At 43.7% G+C, this 10,932-nt stretch overlaps 1 protein-coding gene across 1 annotated transcript in view; it reads right to left on the bottom strand.

The window, feature by feature from the left end:
- Window positions 1-7,436, bottom strand: part of LOC111672565 (exostosin-1) — a 229,218-nt gene extending 221,782 nt beyond the window's left edge. The window contains exons 1-2 of the mRNA XM_023430007.2: window positions 6,769-7,436; window positions 4,204-4,955 (exon numbers count right to left, since the gene is read on the bottom strand). Coding sequence (XP_023285775.1) covers window positions 4,204-4,955; window positions 6,769-7,068 — 1,052 coding nt within the window. The 5' untranslated portion in view covers window positions 7,069-7,436. The remainder of the gene's footprint in view (window positions 1-4,203; window positions 4,956-6,768) is intronic.
- Between the last annotated feature and the right edge of the window lie 3,496 nt (window positions 7,437-10,932).

The raw sequence follows: 10,932 nt of genomic DNA, 5'->3' as shown, positions 1-10,932 counted from the left end.
CACCCTCCAGATTCAAAAGATTGTGAAGCTGTGTAAGTTTAGCCATGAAACTGATTCCCTCAGTCAGATAGCAGATTGTTTTTCTGTATAATGACCAGTTACTCACAGATGATGTTTGGCTTCAAGCATTCAAACCAAATGTGATAGTCATTACAAAAAGTTGCAGACCCTCTGATTCCAATCAGAAATCTTCATGTGACCTTTGGGAATTCTGGTGGCATTTTGCCCTAAAGTAACAAACAGCCTGAGTTAAACTCTCTATCACACTATTGATATTCAACACACAGTGAAGATCACACAATGACTTATTTTTGAACTTGGCTTGACACATCCGTACGAACGGATCTTCTTCTTGAGCTTTGTGTCAAAACACCTCGTTTAGTATCTGATTATCCTGCAAGACCCATAGTGACACACACACACACGCACACACACCTCTAAGTGGTTATTTAAATAATTTACTTCACTAATTATGTAAAAGGGAAAATAATTAGTTACATTACTTTTGTTACTCTGCACAAATCCTCTCCACCAACATGTACCATTTTTCAATATTTAACACCTGTAGAAACACGAAACAAGACATTATTTATTATAATAATAATTTAATTATTATTGCTAATTATTTATAATTAACTATTAATATTATTAATAATAAATAAGGGGATGAATAAAGTATCTACCCCATCTATCTATCATGGTTTAACAAGTAGTCAGTCTATATTTTCCCCATGAACAGCAGGGTGGGGTTCACACACACACACACACACACACACACACAGAGAGAGGCTCTGAACAACAGCTGATTCCTGAAAGCAGGATTACTGTTGTATTTACACAACATGTAGATACAACAGCTTAACATAGACATACAACTAGAGTTACCGGGCATCACACATCTGCTCATTTAGCCTCTACACACACCTCCAGCCCCGGCTCCATGCTCACACATGCTGGGACAGCCGGACAGAAACCCCCCCCCCCCAGACTGGGATTACTCACTGTAAGAAAGTAATCACATTACTACAGCGCTTTGTCCAACACCGATGGTGACTATCTATACTGGGGGGAGTGAAGTTGTCCCAGCAACCATTTCACCAAAATTTGTCTTTTGTCTCTTCAACTCTTTTTCAATAACTGCAGCTTAAAATGAGAAACATAAGCTGTTTATTCAAGAATATCTGTTGTGTGTTCTCATATTTCAACATGGGCTTCTTTAATGACTCACAAGATGAAATTGTGCGGTGCAAATGCTTTGTGGAAATTAGTCATTAAAGTCACCAAATCACCTCTCCCAACCACAACTAGCACCAGCGGGAGACAATCAATCATCATGTTTGTTGTTAGACCCTTTGCTAAAATCCAGCATCACTCAGTTTGTTTGAAGCACTGACTTGTTTGTCTCTCCACTTCTTCACAAACGTCTGTTTAACCACTGATATCAAACAATTGCTGTTATTTTTTTTTTTTTTAATAGTTGATCAGCTCCAGAAAGGATTTTCTAAAAAGTGAGGCGGTTTGCAACCTTCAAAGTCCCTTGAAACAAGTCGTTAAGTAAAATGATTCTATTCAGTGACAAATGGGGACGAGAGAGCAGACAGGAATGAGAAATCAAAGCACTGCTCAGAGTTAAACTCAGTTCCACCGCCAGAATAAGCTCTTTGATTTCAGTATTGGATATCAGACAATGCCAGACTGAGACAGACAATGGAATAATGCACTATTTATTTGGTAAAGGAGCCTCTTAAGCCCTTTCACCCTTTGTTTTATGCAGCAGGCAGTGTACACTGGTGGATTTGCTTCTTTTTTTTTCAGTTCTACAAATAACACCTTTTACAGGAATTATGTAACCTAACTGAGACTAAAACCATTTGTTTTTCTTCTCTACAAAAGCTGCTATCACCGCCTCTGAAAACCACCAGGTTTTACCCAATGCATTTATGAATGAAATCATTCCCATGCACTCCAACATCCTGTTAATATACAGTTAAAGAAAGGCTTCCTTACGTTGTTGTTCCCGCCATAATGATCTGATTTGCTGTCACCAGACTCACTTTAATAGCGACAGACCTCTCTCACCACAACACACAGCAGACAACGTGCAGAAACCATTTCCTTTTTGTCACTTACTGTAAAATTGCATAAATATTTTACAGATTTATTTTCCTCTGCATTGTGGAGAAGTGTATTCTCTGCATGTGAGCTGCAACTCCTGAAGTCTCGGTATGAGCATGTGCAGCAAAGAGATAGAAACTGATGCACCTGTGACTCTGTGTTTGCACAGCAGGAGGACAGCGATACGTGTTTTTACTGCGGCCGCTTTAACTCCACGACGTTTGAAATGAAACGACGACTGCGGAGTGTAAGTGCCGTCTTTTATCTTACATCCGCATCTTCTTTACACACAGCCCCGCAAACCAAGAGGAACCAGAACAAAATGAGTTTACCACATTAAAATCAATTTTTAATAAACTCGTATCAAACTTGGTTGAAAATCATTTGCAGCAGAGACAGCTGAAACAAAGGGCACCGCTGCTACTGTCAGAAGAAATTATTACACTTATAGTATTACAGTAAATATAAAATCAACCTTAATTAACCTTGATGACAAGATGACGTGTGTGTGTGTGGATCTGTCTGATTCCACTCAGCAGGTGGTGATGATGAGTCGCACCGACTCTGCAGCAATTAAACAGAGCAGTTAAGTCATTGACAGTGTGTGGTATTCTTTATAGTCCAGAGCTTTTACAAGGGATCAGCAGAGGATCTGTAAGGACTGGACACGCGTCGTATCAAAGATCTGGATCAAGTTGAAATGAGTTTATCAGTTGGGCTCATATTTTCCTCATATTTCAACCAGTTTCTCGGGGGAAACCCCTGGATTGGTTTCCAGCTCTTGGTAACATGTTATCTTCCCCATGCTCTGCCAGGCCCACATGTAGCCACCGTCACTTCCGGCTTGTTTTTGGGGGACTCAGATTGAGGTTAGTGAAGTCAACATTCAACCGTTTTACGTTGTGTACGTTTGGGTTCCTTGTCCTGCTGCATCGGCCCTGAGACTGGAGGACTGAGAATAAAAAAGTGTTTCACTGTTCACTCCACGGATGAGAACACCCTCATCAGTTAAACTGTTAAAGCTGAAAGTCAGCAGTTTAACCTCACAGTCATTGTTTCGCTTCACTTATAATGTGCTCGAACGGGAGCCAGCAGAAATGAAAAATGTGTCACTGTCCTAATATTTGCAGAGACTGCACTGTATGCAGATGCTCAGTGTAAAACCTCAGGTGTTCGGTTCAGCTGCAGCTTTAGCAGGTTTCTGGATCCACTGTGGGTTTTTTGTTTTTTTTTTTCCTTTGGGCCTCTGCGATTTCTGAACCTAAAATATGCAACAGATGACACTCGGGGGGGAACACATCCAGGAAAAAGTGAGAGAAGTTGAGGATGTTGTTCCACATTTCATTCCTCATGCAGTGGTTGCCCTTCTTTCAGCTGTCAGCTCCCGCTACTGTTTTCAAAAGGTGAACTCTTCCCGACTCAGATCACTTTTCTATCAACCAACTGCTGAGCTGACAAAACTTTCCTCCTCTCTGCTCCCCTGCTCCTCTCTTTCTCTCTCTCTCTCACACACACACACACACACACACACACACACACACAACAACAACGCAAACACACACCCTGCATGTTTGGAGCATTTTGTCTCAGGAGCACAGCAACAGTGAAGCTCAACTCCCCTGACAATTGTGAGATATGTACATGAAAGCATCAAACCTGTTTCGCTCAAATACAAGACCAGGCGCTTCACGCACAGCAGCTACACTCCCCAACGCTCTCAAGCAGGAGAGCCAATAAACCAAATTTGTAATGATAAACAACAGTAACACACACACACACACTGTGCACACAAACACAACACACACTTGTGAACAGCTATAATGATGCACCAACACGCTGCAGTCGAAATAACCGACAGCAAATCAGACCTGATAAGGAGATAACTAACGCAGTGTCTGCTAAAGAGTGTCGGCCCTCCGCTCCATTTTGCAGAACAGAAACCCAGTAACAAGCAACTCTGCAGTGACAAACACACCAGTGGGAAAATAAAAAAAATGTCTCGTGTTAACTGTGCGATGATCTTTTCAGATAGAAATAATAAGCAGCAAAAAAGAAGGTGAAGAGATGAAAAAAGAAAGTGTGTCTTACTTTGAGTATTCTTCATTATCTCTGTCACAGCGAGAGTCCTTGTGTTTCTCCCAGTCTTTGCCGTGTTTACACGTGGTCAGCAGGATAATATCTTCCCCATTGTGGATGTGATATAGAGCGTTCCTCGTCTCTGAGCCGATGCCAGTTAGGTAGCGCTTCCCTTTGAAAACCAGCAGGTACTTCCTGGAAGGCGGCGCGTCATTGAGTGTCAGATAACCTATCCCCCCTCCTTTCAGCGGGTGATCCTTGGAGAACAGAGGGATGGAAATATCAAAGTTTGGTCGGAAGTTGACCACATCGGCGCTGGCCTTGGCCAGCATGGCCTGGCCCACCTCGAAGCCCAGATCCTCTGTGTAGTCCGGCCAGGTGCCCGAGTACAGGTTGAAGATGAGGTGGTTCCTGCCATCGCTCCACGTCGGCAGGCTCTGGATGCGGGACCTCACGTTCTGGACGTACTGTGCGGAGAGCTGGTCCCGGTCCAGCGTGTCCACTGCCAGAATGAACAGACAGGCCCTTGAAGGGTCTGTGGTGTGGAAGCGGGACTCTTCGATGGATGACAGGATCTTCTGGTAGGTCTCTGAGATCTCGTCCCCTCTCTGGGGAGGGTAGATGTAAACCCTGAAGCCCGACTGACAGCGAGCAAAGTCAAAGCAGGTTTCCATGCGGCAGCGCTTGTTTTTGTAGATGTTGTCGCGGATCGCCCGGCGTTCACGAGGGGAGGTGTGCTGGTGGTGGAGCTGAGGGGTGTCCTCCTGTAAACACACACACACACACACACGTTATCACCACCTACCCACAGCTAAATGAAATCTATTAACACAATTCAATTCAAGATTATGTTTTCAAAGCGAGTATTGTCTTCTTGTGAATTTCTAACTGTGTATTTCTATGTATCTCGACATCACTGCAACTGAGGGAAACCTCAATGATCTTCAAGGCTTAAATCAGTAAATGAGCCATACCTACAATATGATACAGATGAAAGCATTAAAACCAATTTCAAAACTTTATCCGAGAGATAAATGCATGAGTCGCCTGCTTTCTTTTCCTGAGGCCACTGATGACACCTGACTGGATTTCTGAAAAGGTGAGGTTTTTTTTCACCCCAAGTTATTGAATTCACTTTAGCCACAGCTTGTAGGTAAAGTGCTTCTCTGTAAATACTGACCCGGGGTTTCACTGATGTGTTGCATCACTGAGCTACAGCAGTTCCTATAACCATTCTGGATGAGTATGTGAATGTGGATTGCATTTGAATCCCCTAAAAACAGTGGTACTCAACCCACTTTGGCTTGGGACCGTTTAAAGCAAAGTCATTTCAGCTCATGGCTCCGTGTCGTGGCCTGTGGATGTCTGCGGTTGTGTTCAGACAGCGCTGCATCAGGGCGCCCTTGTAGCCTAATGGCTAAGATGCACCGAGTTAACTGCAAACATCCATTGCTCAACTCCTGGACGGGGGGACCTTTGTTGCATCACATGTCTGTCTGTCTGTCTCTCTCTCTCTCTCTCTCTCTCTCTCTCCCCCCCATGTCCCCAGTCTTTGTGCACTGACTATCAACAAAACAGACAGCACTGCATGAGAAAACTCACTGAGGCACAGTGGGGCTGCTGACAAGGGCTTCAGCAACAACAACAAAAAAACAAAAACAAAACACAGGGTTGTTCTCAAGAGAGTTGAAACCGTCTCAACTTTCACTGCAACACAATGTAATCTGGCAAGAAGCTGCATCGCCCAATCAAACGTGTGGAAGAACATGTTCCTGATGCATTATTTTGTATTATTCATTTCTATTTGCATCAACAGAAAAACTGATCGCCGCTGTGATAACTTTTCAGAGTTGTAAATTACTTTTTCATGGTGTGTGTGTGTGTGTGTGTGTGTGTGTGTGTTGGTGTCTCATAATCCTTGGAGCTCATGGATCCGTCTCTCACGCAGAGCTTCCTGGATCGCATGTCACTGTCTAACTGGTACCTGAATAAAACACACCTCTGCCCACCTGTGTCTGCACGCTTCAACCAAGAGATGCCTCTTTCTCATATTTAGAGGCCTGAAGAGGTAAAACTCTCATTTTACAAGAAAAATAAATAAAAAGCAAAGACCAGAGAAAAGTCAGAAAAAATAAACACAATTTGTACAGCAGAAAGGCAGCAGGTTTTTTTCCCCTGTTATAACCTGTCTCTTTAACCATCTAATGAATCATCTTGTGACCGCTGCCCTAAAGCTTTGAATCCAGCTACCAACACATGATTCATCTTTAAAACCACTTTTTAAACTGGGCTTTATGAAGGTTTTATTTACTTGAGCTAGTGTATAATATGAAAATGAATAGTCCTCCTCTGATCATTTAAAATAACATTAAGTAAGGAACCTACTTTATAATGATGAGAAGTACATTTTTGCTGTGGATTTGAATGAAGGACTTTGACTTGTAATTGAGCTTTCTTATATCCTGCTGTTTTAAGTGAGCCACTGAGGTTTCCTCATCATTTTTTTTTTGGTTGAGCTAATGAAGCAGGTGACAAGGTTCTCCACTGCTTCTCTCCCTTTACATCGGTGCAGTCTACCTCCTGCTCTCCCCCCTCCAGGTACGGCTCCAGCAGCTCAGTCAACTCGGGCCAGTGCCTGGGCGGTCTGGACGGACTTCTCTGGGGCAGCGGCTGGGGCTGGGGCTGGTACACGTCCTGATTCTGGTGGAAGTACTGGTACTCCTGCTGATGGTACTGGTGATACTGGGGGTACTGGGGTAACTGGCGATATTGGTACGGCTGCTGCTGGAACTCCCCGATTTGCAGACCCCACAGGTAGACGAGGAAGAGAAGACCGGCCCCCACAGACACGAGCAGGTACCGCTTCTTGGCCTGCATGTGTGCTGTGGGGGGGAGGGAGAGGAGGAGGTGGTGGGTTCAGGGGACAGGCGAAGAGAATGAGCGAAGGAGAGAGGATAGGAGGGAAGGAAACGACAACAAGACGAGAAGGTGAGGCAGGAGAGGGTGAGGAGCAGACAGCGATGGGTGGTAAAAAAAAAAGGGGGGGGAGGTAAGAGGTGGAGAAAAGCAGTAAGGTGGAGGATAAAGGGTTGAAGAGGGGGAATATTAATAAAAAGGAGAAAAGGAAAAGAGGAAAAAAGGAGGATGAGGAAGTAGGAAATGAGGAGAGGGGGGTGCAGGGAGGTAGACACAGGTCAGCTTGACCCACAGGGCAGCCTCTCTATCCACAGCTCGGCATTTTGGGATCTGGAGTCACTACAAGAACAAGAAATAAAACATTTACGGCATTTATGGCAAGCACTTTGAAGTGAAACTTTACTTATTGACACACCATAAAGTTAAAGCTATCATTGTATTATAAAGATGATACATTTATGGCTCCTCTAATGCCATTATGGGATGTCACATCTGATCACCTTTTTGTCACCTGACAACAGACAGATAAACGCATTAAAAGACTCCACGTGCATTTAGTTAAGCCTCAACTTCAGGTTTCACTCTGTCATCTGTAACAAAAGACTTGTTCTTACTTGATCGTCGCTTAAACCTTCAAATGTGATGGTATTCCTTCACTACGTCATCAGTCGTTGCCAGAGTGAGGAGACGAAACTCTCCTATAAATTCACCTTTTAACGACGTGCATCATTTACAAATTTGGCAATTAAACATTTTTGTTTTTTCCTTTTAGCACAGATATGCATCAAATACAACATGACTGGAGACACTTCTCAAATCACAATTTTTAAGTTTGCAAATTCTGCATGGGCTGTGCAGCACTTTGTTTCTCCAAAGTAGGAACTTTCTTTTTCAAACCGCTCACAGTTCCCCGGGGTTAACCGGATAAAAGTGTTTTGAGAATGAAAGAGTGTCAGCGGGAGATTTATGAGAGAAAGACCTTAGATCCTGTTCGATAAGCTATGCAGCACTAAACCGCAGGTTTTCTGTCCCAGTTTGGAGCACATGGGAAACCGACACGTGGGCACTTTTTTTTTTTGCCTTTTTGTAGCCTAATCGTCGCTCTTGCAAATACCATTAAGATTATTCAAATGTGATCATCTCTCTATTGTTTTCACGGTGTCACGAATCCATGATTGGAGAGCTTTCATCAGAGTCTAAACCTACCTGTTTACACGGAACACCTGTCGTCCCAGGAAGGGACTGGGGTGTCCGCCGCTCTCCCCTCCGGCCAGAGCACGAATCCACACTTTGGATACACATTCTCCAGTTAATCCTCCAAACACTGAATCACAAACCCATCCACAAATGATCAAAATCTATTCAAACCACTTTTACAGGGGGAAAAGGAGGGGGGGGGATGGGGGCGCATTCAGTGAGCGCAGAGTCCGCGGGGAAGCCGAACAAGGTGCGCTGCCTTCATCCTCCGCCGTGTCCCAGTCACAAACTTTCCCCGGGAAAGGACCGAGGAGTGATTTTCACGTGAGCGAGACTCCGAGCGGGCGAACGCGCAGCGATCCGTCAGCACGGCAGGTATCCACGGTGTGAATTTAGACACACACTCATCTGCCAGAACAGCCGCGGTAACATTGACAGCATCCATCCAGAATTAACTGATGTGTTAAACAAGGCGTGTACATCTCCAATCTGCAACTGCCATCTCCTTTAAAAAAAAAATGAAGGAAAAAAAAAAATCCAGAAAAGAGAATCCAAAGTTTGGGATTTAAATCCTCTCCCACCTGTGCGCTGCGGCTCACACTGAGAAATAAGCAGAAATCATCACCGCAGGTAAGTTAGGGAAATGCCGGCGCACCTGATCCGAAGAGACGCGCATCAGTAAAATCCTATTGCAAAGCGACTTCACGGTCCGCTGAGTGGCAGGCAGCGGCGCTTTTTCTCAATAGGGTTAAACTAATGGATCAAATAAACATCATGAGTGCGTACTGGGGCTCTTCTGGGTTATTCCACCCCAATTGCTGGCTTCCAACAGACCCGTTGTCTTCACGTTTCCATCCTCAAATCCTCAGTTGGATCTGGGCTGCGCCACCGTGCAGCATCCAACAGCATCAGCAGCAGCAGCGCTGATAAGCCAGACAGCAGCAGGCTGGCAGACTCGGGGGGGATCGGAGCATGCATGGGGCGTCAGTTGGCTCTGATGATATGGGAGGTCGCCATAATTCAGCATCTCTCAGTTTTGCATTTGTGGCTTTGTTTCGTGTGGGTTTAATGGAGAGTAGAAAGACAAGAAAAGTACCAAGAGATTTCTTTGATCGCTGAGAGGAGAAGTCCTACAGTAGCATTAAAGATATTTAAATTGGCTTTGTGTCGTGGCTGTTTTCAATTTGCAAACCTAACTCCATTCAGAAATCTGCAAATTTAGGGTTCCTGTGCGCTTAAATAAGTTGCATAAGTTGCATTGATTTACTAACACGTCAGGCCTTTTAGGATCCATCTGCAACATATAGGCTATTTGTTTCCTGATGATTTGAACTTCTTCCCACCAAAGTTAACAAATCTCCTGTTTTATTCTCATGAAGTGCTGCTTGGTGCATCACGTGTAGTGAATGGATGTACATTTTAAATCTAAATGTGCGAACAGTTGTTTTATCAGCCAAGTTATTTTGCCTATAATGAAGAAGATTTCTGATGGAGTTTGGCGTTTTATTTTCCACAGTTTATAAAACGGAATTAAGCTGCACTTTGGGGACTGCAGAGTCTGGTGATCATCATGTAATTTGTGACATTTGCTGAGCCCATGGTCCCCTTAAGGTTATGATGATTTGTTGGCAAATGATGTTAAAGGGATTTGTCACAGCTCAGGGTTTAGTGAACTGACTCTTTTGAAACCTATGCACTTTTAATTAAGTCTCAGCTCATTAAATCTCTTAATGATTCGAATATTTGGTCCAGTAAATTAACTTTGACCGTGAGGACCACTGATCTTCCCATCTCCCCTGCACTCTCTCCCATTCATGTTGCTGTTATTTGCATAGATGCCAGTGACTGAATAAAATTAATCTGACCATGATTTAAGCAGATGTCATTATCTCATAAATTACAGAGGGAGTTTACAAACATACACAAACACACACACACACACACACACACACACACAGGCACATCATGCATCAAACAGCACCATCTTGTGGCTAATTTTTACAGCCCACACAAGTAACTGTAGCTCCAGTTTAATTTTCAGAGAATGATCTAAACCTCTCAACTGCTTGTGTTAACCGATTGCAGTGGTTTCCTAATTACAGCTTGTGATCAGACAATGCAGGCCTCAGTATGGATGTGGTCCAGACAACTAGAAGAAGAACTGAATTTTGGGTAAAATTGTAATTTTATTGTAAAGATGTACCAAAGTGAAGCTCTTCTTCTGGTGCTGGTTCATGTTTCTGAGACATCGGAAATCAAAACCAACCCACAATATTTTTTATACTGCTGTAAAATCCTTTCAAAGTAACACAAACCATCGTGGCACTAGCACAGAGGGCGCAGGTGTGCCAGGTCTGCTGATGAGCCCAGGTACTGACAACCCTTTGCCACACCCACCTCTAATACCTGTAAAAGGAAGCAGCCACTCACAGGAAGCAACAGGTACACAGGTGGAGAGGGTTGCCACAGAATCATTAAGTGATCTCCCATTTAATCAAAAGACTAACCTCTCAGTAACTGCAGAAGTTTTCTTATTTCTAAAGCTGTACTTTCACATGCTGGCAAAATGTGCCTGTCTGACAAATCATTTAAGGTGAGATCAGCAAACACATTAATATTCATTAATCC

Source organism: Seriola lalandi, unplaced genomic scaffold, assembly GCF_002814215.2.
Source record: "Seriola lalandi dorsalis isolate HSWRI2012SDOR001 ecotype SW California unplaced genomic scaffold, Sedor1 jcf7180002054901, whole genome shotgun sequence".
NCBI classification, from domain to species: domain Eukaryota; kingdom Metazoa; phylum Chordata; class Actinopteri; order Carangiformes; family Carangidae; genus Seriola; species Seriola lalandi.
The sequence above is the reverse complement of the archived record's forward strand: the minus strand, read 5'-3'. Positions and strand labels throughout refer to the sequence as shown.